Source organism: Branchiostoma floridae, chromosome 4 (genome assembly GCF_000003815.2).
Source record: "Branchiostoma floridae strain S238N-H82 chromosome 4, Bfl_VNyyK, whole genome shotgun sequence".
Classification (NCBI taxonomy): Eukaryota; Metazoa; Chordata; class Leptocardii; order Amphioxiformes; family Branchiostomatidae; genus Branchiostoma; species Branchiostoma floridae.
In genome coordinates, this window is record NC_049982.1 from 11,270,337 (window position 1) to 11,287,281 (window position 16,945).

Sequence of the window (16,945 nt, forward strand, 5' to 3'; positions counted from 1 at the left end):
AAGACCTTAAAGTCTTAAATAAAGGCATGATTTAGTAATACATGAATAAGACCTAAAGTCTTGAATAAAGGCATGATTATTTGGCGAAGAGATGGGTTCGTTGAACTCTAGTTTTTCAGTGTGTCTGTTTAAGTGTATGTGTCCTACTCTCCAAGCAGAGGTTGGTCGGGAAAATCCTGACCTTTTCCTATAGCCGTTTTTTTAATCTGTCGATAGCCTCCCCACCAATTGTGGTCACGATTTTCCCCACCAACCTCTTCTTGGAGAGTATATGTGCCCCTGTCATTTGAATGCACTATCTGTAGAGTAAGAGGCAGCCAGGGAGTGGGAAGATGACCACAGAGGCCAGACGGTAAGAAGTAGAGGTCAGAGGTGGTGGAACAAGTCATTTTTCGAACATGACAGTCAAGGTCATGGTCTCAATGGAAAAAGCCACTTATTCACGGGCAGGTACTTTTTATTCAATTATTGTCTGTTTGAGTCTGGGCACCCAATGTTCTTTAAACTTGAATTGAAATTTTGAGGACCGTCATTCATGATTCCAAGAAGTCATGAATCTTGGTATGATGTAAGTGTGACCTAGAATAACTCAGTCTAACACAGAGCATAGAAAACTGACACTAAGCCTCCAAGATTCTTAGTGACATTTTGACTTCCGTAATGTCAGTTGGAAGCAAAATGTGGATATATTCATAATGCAGGGATTAACTTGAAAGACTAGAGTCTGACTGATATAAATTTTAGATTTGCTGCAGATCTTAAGCATCACATCACATTCTTGACATGGATTGAAGTGTTCAACTTCAACTGGTCTTTTCATATGAGCCTTTTCTTATAATGTAGAAATATGAGTCATGATTCTATATATTGACACAGACCATGACAATTAAAAACAAATTCATCAGCAAAATAAAAAAAATAATACAATACAGAGCGCAGGATATGGTTTTCTGTCACAAATTTCTTCCACCCAACATTCTGGGGCACCGTCCCTAGTAATCAAACAACCAGGTAATATTTGATTTTGTACTTATGAAATATGGACTGTGACCTGCATGATTTATGTAATGTACATAAAAAATAACAACTTGGTGTTTTTTTCTATGTACCAAAAATGTGACCAGGAAAATATCACTATTAGTATTCTAAAGCTCAGGTGTGTCCCCTTTTCTCTCGTATACTCTCATATATTTTGTTCAAAACCAAAACCTTTATTCTTACCTACCTTTGCAGGAAATTCAGAATGTCAACATTTTATATGTAACTACAAGTGTTATGAAAGTGCAGGGGGTAAGGAACTAGAGACAAAGTCATGCATGTTGAAAGCCACAAGTCATCAAATCTTTGTCACATCTTTTTCTAAGAAATTGTTAGGTCTGAATTCGCAGTCTCAAAATAATCACGGAAGTGTGAAATCCTGCTAACATCCTGCAAGCCTATCATGTCTATCACTAGACAGGTGTAACAAAGTTATTCTGATAACTGTTCCATTTCAAAATAGCTGTTATGCATACATTTTATGTACCCACCCTTTGGCTTACTAAAAGCCTTTTGTACCCTGTACTTAGTTAAGAAGTTCTTGGAGACAACGATTATCTTCAAGTTCAATGAACTACTGGCAAAAGCCTCTTTGCAAGTTCAGATTTTTATCCTCTTTTTGACCCGTGGAGCCTATTCTTAGGATGGACAGCAAAGATAAGGCTCTCACTCCTGGAGTTCAACTGATAGGTGAGACGTAGGAGGGAACACCAACTTACCATGCACTGACAAGATTATCTACGACGCATAGATATGAATGAAAGTGCTTAAAGCTAAAGGAGGATTAGAAGAAAATGTCAGTTGCTTCTAAAAGTAAAAGAAATATTCAAGGAAGGAAATTACATTTGGTCTGCTGGTTTGTCAGCTCAGTGATAAACAGTCACAATGATGAGAAAGTGCCTGGTGCCCAAGTATGAAATTGGATACGTCATTATGACTGGGAGGCATGATAGAGTAAAATGTTGTTGAATCTGAGTAATGGAAAACACAGTTCAGGAGGGAGCTGTACCAGTAAGGGACAGACTACAAACCATCCTCATGGGAAGAAGTGAGAAATAAAAAAAATGCCCAATGCTGATTAAAAAAGAGACATAATATTGCCTAATAGTATGCAATTATGAATAAAAAAATATGAAGCCACTCCAAGTCCAAAGCATTCCGCTCATTTCGAGATCAAAGGAATTTCTGGCCGCCATTTTGGTATGTTGGTGATGAGACGGTGGTTGCTGTTGATTCATAGTTTATAGGAATCATTAGCACAATATAATGTTATCACTATTAAAAATGTACCCAGCCTCAAGTACATGCAAGCTAGTATTCAATGATTGCACAAGCCATTGTGACCTCCCTTGACCCCTAACACCAACAATCCTTTGATCTTGAAAAAATTTCTAAATACAGTACTTAGGAGTTGCTGCATCTTTTTTTTCAAATTCAAATTTGCATAACCAATGTATCCTGAGCATCACCCCACGCTCACTGCATATTAGACCTGTTTGCAGTCATTTTGTGGTGTTTAGTGAGACCGGTCTGTTTATGTAGTACTAGGCTGAGCCGCTGAGACAGCAACACAACCGAACACAATGCGTCTTTTGGGCAATCTGGCATTCAACTACGAGATACAGAGAATTTGTCAGTAATGCTTAAAACAATTTTGGACAAATGATTTGCTCCGTGTAATTGAAATTAAAGCAACTAAATACATTTTACGGATGATTTACCAAGCTTGAAGCTACATGTAGATAGCTTCAAACAACATGTGCAATCAGATGTGCAAAGGTTAGGTGTGACAAGTCGTTCAGTGTAATATAATTCAGCTGCTGCCGCACCATGTCTGCAAAGCTGGTGAGTTACCACAAAGGTCAGTTATACCGTCTGTATCTTTACAGATACAGATACCAACAACGTTGGATTAGATAAGCGAGGTATGTTTACCATATAATAAATCAAAACAGCTCCAACTGTGCATTATGGTGTTAAGGCACCCAAACCCGCAGTAACTATCTTTACCAGGTCCAGAAAGAAGGTTAGGTTAAACATGGATGTTACTCTTTAGGTATCAGGGATAAATAGTTCCTATCATGACTCATCTAGCAACATGCACTGAAATGTTACCAACTATTAAGGTAATATACATGTGCATGTTATTGTACAACTGAACATGACTGACTATGATAATTAGAACTATGAACAGAGGCTGATTCTGACATAGATCTAAACTAAGTGTTAGGATACGGACAAATAACAGTAACGATAGGAAATCAAATTTATGCATGCATGCATTGCCTTTTCAGTCACATTTCTTAATTCCTTCAAAATAAAGTCAAATGGTATATCAATGAGAATGCTTTTATGTTAGACCTGACTGCAATTACTGGAGGCATGCCAAAGTTACATGCCAAATTGCAAATGCAAATAGACATGTAAAACTAACTAATTCCAAAGTAAAAGTCTGGGAAGGTAATTTTTAACACAGTAAAACGAGCAGCATATTTTCAACCGTTGCAAATTACTAACCCCCAGCTGCAGTATTACAAAGGAATGAAAGGTGGTGCTCCTGTACCATCCTTTAGAAAAATTGAACGTATTTTCTTGCAGAAGTTTCCCACAAAACTATGACAGAATTGGAAATTTTGGTAGGGTTCAGTTAAAATTTTCCAAAATCAAATATTTCCAAATTCAATGGTATCTAAAAAAGAATTGGTGTTTCAGCAAATAATTGATTACATCATTACATACATGTACACCAAGGAGGTTGAAAAGAGGAACCTACTTGCATACATGTATATAAAATTTGATTCTGAATGCGAATACTTTTGACTAACATTAGCAATGCCATTTTGAAACATACCTGCTCAAAAAGTTCATTCATGGCATTGTCCAAAACTATTAATGCAGTTGGGTTGCAGGTTGCTAGATACAAGCTAGTCCACAGTCACGTTTAATATTATATGAAGTTCACACCCTTTGTGCATAGCCTTACATCGTAATGATAAAACAAGTTTATAAGTGGTAGGAAATTGCAAAAATAAATACATGTACATGATTAACTTTAGTTGCCAAACCAGCTTAAGGAAAAAATGAGAAAGAGTTACCTTCATAGTACATTATTGCAACATCATTAGCACTGGCAATACTGGAGCCAACCACGCTGCTCAAGCACTCCACAGCGCTCATACCGACTCCTGTGCTATGGACAGTTCTACTCAGTCTGTTAAACTTTCAAATTCAGCTCGACAAGCAGTTTTTGCAATTTTTATACACGCTTGCCTGTACGAGATTGTGGTAACCAGTCTGAGCTCTAGATCTTTGCACTCTTTGTAGTGTACTGCATATTGTACGTGATCATTCCAGCGCCTAGGGCATTATGCAAATGAACCTGTAATGGGCATGACCTTAGCCTGGTCTGACCAGGTTATCAACCTTAAATAACTCAATATCTTAATAAGACGCTGGATTTCCTTTATCATTGTCTCTGTTACAGTAGCTTTACTAGTACCTGTTTTCGATATGGTCATTAATGTAATAAAGTCGTTGGGTGGAGGTCTCAGTGAACCCTACCGTAATTACAATATATGTATATGGTACAATAACCATGTAACACCCTGGAGGTTTGATGCAGTAACATCCAGAGGTGTCCTTCCAATGATGTTCAATGCTATCAGGGCTTGTCTGTCATACGCAAGCTTGGATAAACACAGTCGTGTAAAACCTATCTACACGTGCATGTCCTACTGTGACAGTCACTTCAAAGTGGACAATAGCATAATGAAAGGTGGACTGCAAATTCTGATATGATTCTTCTACCTGAATACCATTTAGCAGGCTAATGCAACAGGTGTTGGTAGGGTTACAAATTTGCTACAGCAATATAATATTTCACAATAATTCATATCACAAATATTACACCTTACTAATATGAGACACAGATAATGGGGAACATTGGAGTCCAACTGAAGGAATACCCTTAAGATTAAGAAAAGCTACTTTAGGAAATTAAAAAAAAAAATTTATTGTCTTCACCTTTGAATGATGTTTTGAGTGTCAATAAGTGAATAACTGTGCAACCTTCTTTTGTGGTCTCAAATTCAAAGATGAGCTATTGTCTTTTCAACCATTACATCAAGGTTGAAACACAATGATACGTTTATACACACCCTGGGGGAATATAACCTGTTCAGCCACCTAAGACTAACACATGGGGCACATGGGAGTCATTATTGTCATACTCTACTGCCGCAAGGTCACATCAAACAGCTTAAGGGTACTCGTGTGGCTTTGTTAAGGGTTTGGGCCTGTCGTTAATCAGATGTGGGGCTGTACGATATTTAGCAGGGGGAGGGCTGGTCATTGAAGAGTTGGGATACGAAAATTTTCTATGGCTGTACCCCTCCTCCTTAAAAATATTCAACACAGCAAGACTACCACTGCGTTTTACCGAGATTTCACCGTGAAGCAGATATTTCTCTTTAGTAACTGGATGGCTCAGAGCCAATGTTAACTATGCTTATTAATTAGAGCCTAGTCCATCCTTTATTCGCAAATGATGCCAGCCCACTCTAAACAACATCGGCAAAGTATTTGTATATCAACGGGTAAATTGGCAACTCATGAGTCATAGAGTCTGAGTGCCTTTCAATGTCATACTTTTTAAAATATGTTGATATGATAAAAGTTTGTGATAACATTCCCATCTACGTTCTGTACAATCTACAGGATGTAGTTTGTTTTGTTGTTGTTTTTCCATTCAAAGCCATTACCCAATAAACAGGCATGATGGGTACTGAGATGAGGTTCTTCTCTTCAAGCAGTTAATGATTTCATGATAAATGTCATGTAATTTGGACAATAAAGAGAAAGGCTCATTACCATGTGGTCACCCCTGGCAACATCTAAATGATGGGCCTTGAAATATTCCAATCAGCTCTGACATTTGCAAGGTCAATGTACTGTAAATGCATTTAAGTTTGCGGAGATTTACTGAGCAGTAGCGAGAAAATGTATTCGCATTAGCGGCGTTTTAGCACCATAGACTGTAGTCAAAAACTATAATAAAAGAATGTTCATGGTGGTTTTGAGTTCGCGGTGAAGCGGCCACCGCAAAAACCATAAACATAAAACATTTCTGCATGTACAGTAGCAGGCTCGATACAACAAAACCTGGAGATTAATTTTCTTTCTACCAGAGTACATCTATTGAACAGAAGAATTGATATTGCTTATCCCTACAGATGTTGGCCCAAACTTCCAAATTTGCTGCATGCAGTGCCCACCAATATTGTTTCCCTATTTTAGATCATTTTACACTGCGTAACACAGGAGTTGAACAAACCCTGCCCCCTATCGGCTACACTGAGAAGAACAGGCAAAGCTATACTGACAAATCATCTAAAATCTGTCTACAATTATGAAACAAAATTACTTACATGGTTACGCATTGATTCAAACGTAAGAACAGCATTGCTCAGGACTGATCAAGCATTGGTAGGTTTATAACACTTCATGCATAAGACTATGTACAAAAATTACTGTAGTCACCATGCTAAACATGTATTCCATGACATGGCTCATACTAAAAGCAGATGTTTCAGTGTAAGGCCAATTGCAATTCAGTCTACACACTAAACATAACATGTATGCCCAATTGAAATTTCTGACTTATCATCTTACATTCCTTTTTCTGGTAAACCAAGTATTTATCAAGTCAGGCTCCCTACTGCTGCATGTCAGTACACACTCAGGACGAAAACATTGTGATTGGCAAAATGTTAGTCTGGAACCCAGGCTTGTCAACCGGTCCGAACAGGCTTGTTTGTTTGAAGCTTTATCTACAAACAAAATGTATTCATGAGAAGCTCAAATCGGCCTGCAGGCCGCTTTGCATCAAGGTCATGAGGAAGGTATGGGTCAAATGAAATATAACAAAGATACAAATTACATTGAGTCCCAATAAATCTATCAACATATATCAGGTGAGTAGCACCTAGGGATTCCAGGCTAGGAAAATACCACATCAAATGTATGAATGAAGGAATGAAAGACTTGTAAGTGTGTACATTCTTGCTCTTACAAGCTACGTGCATGCCATGGTGACAAAGCAGTTCTAAGTACAATTACAGCGATATATCATAAAAGAGTGATATCTTACTACAGCAACAATGACATATGTATCATGGTTCATCCTCTCACTCCTGTAACTGCAAGGACAAGTGGAGCTTATTATATGGTATATTTAATTGCAAAAGCGATAAGAATTTTTCTGTGAGGGCATATTGCATACAAGAGGATATTTCTCTCATTGCTGTATAAAGTATAGTGCATAATATAGAGAAGTGGGTTGGATTTGGTCCAAATCTTTTATATGAACACAATCCGTGCCACTTGACATAGTACTCCTAGTCGAACAACAAAGAAGACCAAAATAGATTTAAAAGTGGTCGAAAGATTCATAAGTGGCTTGTGTTTTATTTTGGTTCACAAAACCAGTTTGATAATAATTTTTTTCACACTTGTTATGAAGAAATATAATTCTAGCTCCTCTTATTTTCCATATTGCCTCCACTGCTGTTATATTTTTCTCCAATGCAATGTGGAGACAATAGTCTGGCTTCAACATACATAATTCATGTTTTACATATTTCCATGTCTGTCTTATCTTTTCTCCTCAAACAACAGTAAGGTTCTGGTAAGATAGCAGCACAAGTTTCATTGCTGTGCACGATCGTGGGACCCAGGAATGTGTCAGGTCAAAGTCCTTTACTATGGCTTGCTGTATGTTTAACGTAACTTTCCATTCAGCAACAATACGGCGTAAAGTAATCAAATGTTGTATGCGGGTGCTCTGGATAAAGAAAGCAATCTTGCTACGCTGATGAAACTTGTAGATGGAAAGCAGGGCTTAACATAGAAACAAGGACAATACAGGACAGAGACAAGGAAATACAGTCCTATCTAAGACTAAAATACATGAAACACGAGACTGATTAAACCAATGTTAATCCTGCAACACCTGAGGTATACTGGTGTAAGCTGTTGCTGCAGATTTATTCAATCCAATGTTCATTGACACAGAAAGCTGTATAGACCAGGATTGCAACTTGAGTTAATTACTGATGATATAACGTTATATTGATAATACTGTAAAAGTAAATACATTAGATAATACATTTTCACAACAATGATGACATGTTATGTGGGAGAGTTGGAAAGGTAATTACCGACAGCATTCAATCATAATAGAGTCTGTCAAGATCAGATGATCATCTTCTTTGTATTTCCAACATCGTTTTTTTTTTTACTAGACTAACAAAATGAGAACGCTGAGAAAACCGTAGTCAAATGTGACATTGTAGTGCGGTTAGTTCCTTGACCCTCACATACTTGCAGTACTGGTCACTGCGCAAACAAGCCGAGTACTGACCACCTGGCAAGCAAAAGGTCACCTATAAACTGGGCCCCGCGCTTCGAGGGCAAAACGATTTCGAAATGCAGACATGGCGTACATTTTATTATGGGAAAAATCCTTGTTTGAATTAATGTCCTTCTTTCCTGCATTCAAAATGTGATAGCAGGTAAACAACGTGTCATGAATGTCGTGGGGTGTCACCGAGGTCACCGTGACCCAACAGGACAGAGCGCGGCTGACCTAGTTAGAAAATACCCGTTTTACCCTCAGAAGTATCACGACGATCTTTGAAAATATGCGGAATGCTTGGCTACAGTCTTGGCAACACAGCTGTACGATAAGAATAGAGCATATCTATGTTGAAGAGACAATTAGACAACAGAGATACTAACGTTATGTAAGACTGGAAGGGTCACAACAAGCAGCTGTAGCTGCATCGAGGGAGGGACATATCTAAGACCGACCAGTCCCTTTCACAAGACATTTCTGCATCAGTACAACTCCGATTTGGGATCATTACATCGTTGGACAACACCCCCGTACTTACCTACACCCCAGAAGGCGTCCCCGCTGTCCTCCAGCCCGCCTTTCTTACAAGACAACCATCGCGCGACAGGAACGCATCTTGGCAGCGGCTGCTACAACAACATGGCCGTCGGGGTCATTAACCCATGGCTGTACAGCGCCGCCTATCGGAGCAGCACTACACAATCCTTGGGTCCCCTGCAAGTTGAAGTAACCATGGTATCAAGCATTGATACCATGAAGTAACCTATTAAACACACCTGTAGGGCCTGTAGCCTACTGTGAGTGCTTGGCACATGCTTCCTGGTACTCGATAAAAGTGACCAAAAGTACTTGTAGCTATCGGTAGCTAGAGGTTGAACTCTAGAAGAGGTAGTCTTTTGATTGTCCGCATTCCGGCCATCAGAAAGTGGGCCACACAGTCACAGGAAGGTAGCGATCTCTAAATTCAACGTCACTTTTGCTTGAAACAGTGCTATGATAAATGTAACGTTATCTGGTCTCTGGTGTCTTTATTAGTATTTCGAATTCCAATTAAAGAAAATGACAACATCAAATTTCTAACAGCATATTTTATTTCTACACTCTGAGCAAAACATGTTTGTGACATTGGAGTGGCTGTGACTTTGAGATGGACACCGATTTTATGTGACTAACGTTAGATTTGTTGCACTGAATGGCAACCGTTTTCTATTCTCTCTTTAGTGTTGTATGACTCGTTTCTATGTATACTGGGCCCTCTCGATCAACTTTTAAAAGTTGAAGGGGCTACCAAGCAATGTCTTGAAGTGAAATAAAACAACATGTGTATACATATGTCAGAACAACCACCGGAAAACAGTAATATCTTGATACATGGAGAGGTTACCATGATGCCTTGCTACAGTGTGCATGGAGGGCAGTACAAAGTAAGCGCTAATAGAGATTATCACTGGTGTGCGGCCGCAGAAGTCGAATGCTGTAATTCGATGAAATACAGTAATCGGCGTCATCTTTTGTACCCAGACAAACGCATAGAGATAGACCTCCCATCTACTGATCGTCATCAGGATGGCCAAACCATACTATCGCAGTTAGTTGAGTGTACATGACCTTACGAAGTTCTCAAACAGTGCTTTGTCGTGTCAATACCTGCGATAATGCCATACTACGCTCTGAACATATCAAAATTATAACGATCGTTTTCCTTTAGGCAATACAAATCCTGCTAGAGTGAACCTTCCTTAATTGAAAATGCTATTGCAGCAGGTCAATGCTGAATTGCATATTACGATAACGTTACTGGTACATGTATATCAGATGATGTTCCATCGGCGTCATGAAAAAGGTTTGAGTGATGTAAAATTCATATCTGTGAGTATCCGAATAACTGTAGGACGTGTATTACAACATACAGATATTCCCTTCCCCCAAATTCATCAATAGATGCCCCATATATCATCTCAGCTGTTGATGACTGAGAGAGCTTCAGTACGCAGAACTTGAGGGCATTAGGGAGGATCGTCGAGCACCACAGGCACAGGCGGGTCGGCCCAGATCTGGGCTGCCATCAGCTTCTTGGTCTGGAGAATGAGATCAGTCCAGGCGGACAGGCTCCATCCGGGCTCGGCAGGGTCTGCAGTAAGAGAAATTGGTTACTATAAGTCGTTAAGAACATAAATCAGTAAAATGATGATGAAAGTGAATTCGAAGTACCGAAGTTCGTCGTTTTCCGAAACTTGATAACTTGTTCACATGTAATAGAAGCTGGACGACTTCATCTCTAGACAGCTCACCTTCTTGAACATCAGGTTCTGGTGTCTCGTCACTTGTTGCCCACGGCCAGAAGGTCTCCGTAACTTGGGAGAAGTAGGAGTGACTGGCGGTCCCCAAAGTACCTTCTTGCGACTCGGCCTTACCATTGGCAAAATCTAATGCAACACCAGATGAGCAAATATGAATAAAAACACACAACTGTGTATGTCTCGGTGTCTGCCTGTGTGTGTGTGTGTGTGTGTGCGTGTGTGTGTGTGTGTGTGTGTGTGTATGTGTGTCTGTCTGTCTGTCTGCCTGTCCGTCTGTCTGTCCGTGTGTGGGGGGGGGGGGGTGTATACACCATGCATGACACATCTTTGAATTATCCGATATCCTATTTTCTAGTAAAACTTTCTAGGAATCGTTTTTGTCTCAATCTTAAGCTTACCAGAAAATCGCACCCATACTTTTTGTTGCAAATTGTATCATTCAGATAAACCATTACATACCTGTCTCCGTGTAGTGTTCTGCCTTGCCATCAGACCTGTCCGTATTGGCTGACCGGTATGAGGGGAGGCGGTTCATCAGGTCCGTGCACAAACCCTGAAGTGCAGCCCAAACTCCTCCCGTGGGCTCAGGGTCGGCAGGGTCTAGAGCAAAGATCAAGGGCGAAATTTCACCATCAACACCAAATTCTACGTAGCACAGCAAGGGAATCGCGAACCACGTTAACGTCTTGCCTGTTTCTACATACAGATGCATTTCTTGTATTAAATGTGGAAGTGAGTGAGTATAACAAGAGACAGATTTGTGTTAAAGTATGACATCTAATCATACTCGCCCCTAACGCAGAATTCCGACATCATATTTTAAAGTAGAACAACTTACTAGGATGACCGTTTCTCTCTAAATCGTACAAACAAGATCGCACCCTTGATTTTCCTTGCGATTTGTTTCATTAGATAAACCACGACGTACCTGTCTCCATGTTGTCCTTAGGCTTGTCCGTATTGGCTGACTGGTATAAACCCTGAAATGCAGTCCAAACTCCTCCCGTGGGCTCAGGGTCGGCAGGGTCTACAGCAAAGATCAAGGGCGAAATTTTACCATCAACGCCAAATTCTACGTGGCACAGGAAAGTTGACGTCTTACCTGTTTCTACATACAGATGTATTTCATGTATTGTGTGAGGGAATAATTATAACAGGAGACGGATTTGTGTTAAAGTATAAGATCTAATCATAATCGCTCCTAACCCAGCAAACACCTCTATCTATCAATTATCGAAATATATAATATTCTTACCAATGATCTCGTGTGATTCGGCAGGCGGTGTCTCTGACCATGACCAGAAGATCACGTGAGACCACGTGACTAAGGACGCATCGGTCTCTGCAGGGTCAGTATTGCCGGCTGGGCGGGGCGGGATGTTAGCGGCGTCTGCAACACCATAGTGCAGAAATAAACGGGTAGGACGTGCCATATAACCCAATAAACCTGTACCTAATGTATGCTTATAAACTAGACAAACGATACCTCTATGTTAATTTAACGTTTAATATAAAAGTATCCTGCTGTCTTCGAAGTTCGATGAAACAGTCGAGACTCGAATCCCTAATCCTCCTGACAAATCAAGAATAGAAATCAATCAGATGATTAACGAATCGTAAATAACGGAAATGTTTGGTTGGCCGATAAAACTCGTATGGCATAATTATTGTTGCCAGTTGTGTACTTACCCGCTTTGTTCTGGTCTTCCATTGATATCCAAGCCATGGCGCTTTTATAAACTCCATGGAAGAATTCAGACCACTTCAACGGTCTGGGTCCTGGCCCGGTATAGTTATCTGAAGGGAAAAAGGAACAACGATGCAATATCGGTCAGTTCACTGCTATATAAAGCAAAGAAACTGACTTTGTCAACGTTACTGTAAATAAAAGAACACATAAGAAACAGTTATGCCGAGTTGATTAAACGCTGACCATGCTTTATACTAAAGTCTAGATACTAGATAGCTAAGTTTGTACACAGTTATCTTCAAAAATTTGAATTATGAACGGATGAGACGTTCTAGCAAATGTCTAAATCTTTCCCCTCACCTGCCGGATCTTCAGCGAAAGCCTCGCGAAGGTAGTCCTTGGTCCAGTCACGGATATTCCTGGCGAGCTGAAGCCAGGTAATAGGGTGGTAGGGAGGCGCTTCCTCTTCGACAGGAGGTACGTCGAAGTCAAAGTTCGGCAATCTCACGTGTTTACAGGCATGTAATAAATAGGAGAACTGCCTGTAGGAGAAAATGTGAAAGTTAGTTTTGATAAGGCTTGGAATCTCTAAAGACTTTGGTTACTTTAATGATATGTGAACAATGTTCGTTCCCGAACAGTTTCTCCTCACATACACAATGTATGAGCAACGACACCAGTGTTACCATTATCAACAGGGTGTAGAGATACGCTACCTTGTATGTCAGCAACAGGAGACGTATAGAAATAATGTTAACAACGTATATACAGCGTTCAGCCTACTGGTATAATGTATTAGATGAGACTGAACACGATATATCCTTTTTGGATATCTACAGATAACGGTCGGTGTTCTAAAAGGTGGAATTTGATGTGGATGGAGCCAAGGAGAAACTGACAGGCGTAACGAAGGGACGTCAAGGAGTCCTGAGCTGTCTGTAACCCAGGATAAACAAAGGAAACGTGTATGAAATGTTAGACAAAAACACTCACCATGAGTCGGATGAATTGGCCATGTTGACTCCTCCTGGGTGTGTTCCCCCGGCCGTCAGCCTCTTCACCATAGTGTCCCTGTGTTCATCTCTGTACAGATCACAACCCACGATTCTGCTGTAGTGGGTCTCGTTGGCAGGACGTAAGTACGCCCGCAGGAATATCTCCTCATTTGCTACCTGTATTCACGGGACGTAAGAATGAAATGATAAAGGCCAAATACACCGAAAAAAACTGCAAATGGTTGACACAGTGATACTTTCAAGTCATACTTTTCAATCAAATGTAACAGTTATACGTTGGCGCAACATCATATTACTCAGATGTTACTCAGATGATGACATGATCACAACATTAATGCATTGAATCGTTGAGGTGTCGTATGTCAGAATCGAAGAGATGATGTCTTGCTGTGGGAAAGTCGTGATGCCTAGTATTGTACTCGCAACATTTAGTTTACGCCCACTGAAAGGGTGCGGGTAAACTCAGTGAAAACATATTTTGAGGCCTGATAGTTTTACTTACCGGGTAGATTCTCCACTGCTCACTATTGGTGTCATAGACATCAAGCTTATCCAGAAATTCGCGTGCGATGATATCGCGGGGGATGATCTGCCTCTCTACAGCTGCCTTCATTACCGCGGAGTACAAACACATACCGCACACGAACAGGTACAGGTGCCATGCTCTCCTCAACAAAAACCCAATCGGCATATTATCGAGTTTTTTTCATCGATTCGCTGCAAAAGTCAAAAAGTTTCGCACGTTGTAAACAAAACACGACCGTTCACTGCGTAAACGTCGTATCGAGTGATTTGTGACGTTCTAGAACCTCGATGTCAATTGTCGCTATTGTACCTGCGTAGAACAGACTTGTTTATGCCAGATATGCGCAGATGGAACGCATATAACTATGGTACTTAGAAGAACGTGTTTCTGCATGTAGAGAAATATCCAATGGTGAGAAATAATTGGGTGCGTCTTCCCGTGATTTTCCTACAGCTAGCGAAACTTTTGTCCGAGCATTTCTTCGTACATTGGCACTAGACGTTCAATCGGACGCGAATTATTGTGTGCATTTTTCAGGAACTCTCATGTTTTAGACTCCGGAGTCACGTTACCAACTTGCTTTACCGGCGCATACTATAACGGTGCCTCTTGAATAAACAGTTATATATAGATAATCACTGCATGTAAGTTGAGATCTCCCATGTCACTATCGTCAACTACTACCGTGCTATCTGTATTGTGATAGATTGGTAATTAGTAAAACAAGACACATTTGTGCGATATGATTATAAATGATGGTAACTTGTGTGATATGATTGTAAGCCTTTAAAATGTTAGCCTAACTGCCCTACCATGTTAAGTTTTTAATGTGTGTGTAAATGTTTTTAATGCCTAAATACGCAATTCAGCGCCTTAGGGCGCTGCAATGTATTTAGAGGTTGTTGAAACAATCAATAAACGTTATATATATAAAAACTAGTCTTGGACAGTCTTAAACTACATATCCCTCCATCTCCTGTTGCGCTCAGGTGTAATGTTGCATCTGACGTCACATCCCGTCTTGCTAATTGCCAACCACGCGACAACCTTGAACACTTCCATGTTAAATTACTACTGCAGCGGTAGTTTTTTTTTTATTTACTTCGGTGAGGTACATGATCTATTGTTCGCTTCGTGGTCGTAGAAATGCTAGTAGCCGAAGTAACAATTAGATGAAATATGAGCAGGTCATATCTATCAAGCTATGAGTATATATTTGAAATATCTTAATTAGTACGAATTCAACAGACAAATGCTGCTAATAATCACAACCATAGCAGCGCACTAGATAAATAAAGTTCCCGAAATGAACTGTGCCTTTCTTTAATTAACTTACACCGGTGACAATGTTGATATTCTTATCATTTGTGTATGAATCATGTAAACGATACTTCCATTTATCATATCAATGATGTCATATAGTCTGTGTAACGCAAATTCGGCCATCCAGGGCTGAAATTTGTTTAATCTCCAAGCAGATCCTCGGTGTTGGGCAGGCAGTATCTATGTACCTGAACAATCTCCTAAGGTGGCAAATGGAGTTTGCTGGACCAATGGAAATTGTTTCAGTAAAGTTACATAGATACTGCCTGCCCGCCACGAAGGTCTAAACCGATGGAGGAAATATCCACTTGTCCTGCTGCAATATGATCTAAAATCACTAGAGGACGCGCGTGATGCGGAAGTAATCAACTTTTCAAGCCAGCCTGGTGACCGGGCTGAAGTTAGCAGCCCATTTAGCAGCCCATTTTAGCAGCCGATTTTAGCAGCCGATTTTGACCTAGAGGAAAGATAGCATCCGATTCAACTACAAGTATTTTTATTTTTTTTTACGATTTAGCCCAATTGAACACATTTTTCGACGTTAGCGTTGACAAAAGTTATAAAATAGTATTTTTCCAACAATTTGAGTTTGTTATCGTTAACTTGCAATTCTTAGTTTAGCAAATAACAGCAAAATTTTAAAAAACTCCAGCAGCGACACCTACCTGAGTGAGTGTACTTACGTAAAATCGGCTACTATACGGCTTGTAGAGCGATATGCTACTTATCTAAACGTGGCCCGTGAACTTGTGAGGCCAATTTAGATAAATTATACCCTAACGTATTCAATACAAGTTGACAAGTATCAAATCTTACGGGCCGGATTTAATTAATGAACTAGAGCGAACTAACTGATAGGAAATACGCAAGCAAGGGGGGGGGGGCATAAAATCGGCTGCTAAACTGCTTGTAGAGCAATCTGCTGCTTATCTAAACGTTGCCCGTGAACTTCTAAGTGCAATTTAGATAGCTTATACTCTAACGTATTCAATACAAGTGTCAGAACTCACGGGCCGGATTTAATTAATGAACAAGAGGGGAACTAACTGATAGGAAATACTTAACCAAGGGGGGGGGGGCGTAAAATCGGCTGCTAAAATGCTTGTATTGCAATCTGCTGCTTATCTAAACGTGGCCCGTGAACTTGTAAGTGCTATTTAGATAGTTTATACCCTAACGTATTCAATACAAGTATCAAATCTTACGGGCCGGATTCAATTAATAAACTAGAGGGGAACTAACTGATAGGACATATGCAAGCAGAGGGGCGGGGGCGTGAAATCGGCTGCTATATGGCTTGTATTGCAATCTGCTGCTTATCTAAACGTGGCCCGTGAACTTGTAAGTGTAATTTAGATAGCTTATACCCTAACGTATTCAATACAAGAATCGAAACTTGCGGGCCGGATTTGATTAATGAACTAATTGAGTTGAAGCAGTTTCTACACTGAGCGAAGAGAGCGCAAAAATCGGCTGCTAAACTGCTCTTAGAGCAATCTACTGCTTATTTAAACGTTGCCCGTGAACTTGTAAGTGCAATTAAGATAGCTTATACCCTAACGTATTTAATACAAGTATCGAATCTTACGGGCCGGATTTGATTAATGAACTAATTGAGTTGAAGCAGTTTCTACACTG

The 16,945-nt window shown here is 40.1% G+C and overlaps 2 protein-coding genes across 3 annotated transcripts in view; both read right to left on the reverse strand.

Annotated features, from left to right (window-relative positions):
- LOC118413918 (aryl hydrocarbon receptor nuclear translocator-like protein 1) overlaps positions 1–9,161 on the reverse strand; it is a 37,546-nt gene extending 28,385 nt beyond the window's left edge. Inside the window, exon 1 of one of the 2 annotated variants that reach the window (XM_035817563.1) lies at positions 8,991–9,161. The gene's annotated coding sequence lies outside the window, so the exon portion shown is untranslated. The remainder of the gene's footprint in view (positions 1–8,990) is intronic. The other variant, XM_035817566.1, reaches the window with a different exon arrangement.
- A 124-nt stretch (positions 9,162–9,285) lies between these two features.
- LOC118413943 lies at positions 9,286–14,541 on the reverse strand. The gene is made up of 9 exons (XM_035817616.1): positions 13,961–14,541; positions 13,436–13,614; positions 12,803–12,984; positions 12,442–12,549; positions 12,008–12,142; positions 11,681–11,779; positions 11,212–11,352; positions 10,744–10,878; positions 9,286–10,583 (listed from the first exon to the last, which is right to left on the reverse strand). Exons 1-9 carry the CDS (start codon positions 14,147–14,149, stop codon positions 10,459–10,461), a joined length of 1,293 nt encoding a protein of 430 aa, XP_035673509.1. The 5' UTR covers positions 14,150–14,541; the 3' UTR covers positions 9,286–10,458.
- Between the last annotated feature and the right edge of the window lie 2,404 nt (positions 14,542–16,945).

What these genes read in the sequence shown, in the direction of transcription:
- LOC118413943 (XM_035817616.1), bottom strand. Translation starts at nt 14,149, where the DNA reads ATGCCGATTGGGTTTTTGTTGAGGAGAGCATGGCACCTGTACCTGTTC. An exon ending in GCCAATTCATCCGACTCATG is followed by an intron (nt 12,985 to 13,435) that starts GTGAGTGTTTTT and finishes TTTCTCCTACAG; the next exon opens with GCAGTTCTCCTATTTATTAC. An exon ending in TTTCGCTGAAGATCCGGCAG is followed by an intron (nt 12,550 to 12,802) that starts GTGAGGGGAAAG and finishes TTTTCCCTTCAG; the next exon opens with ATAACTATACCGGGCCAGGA.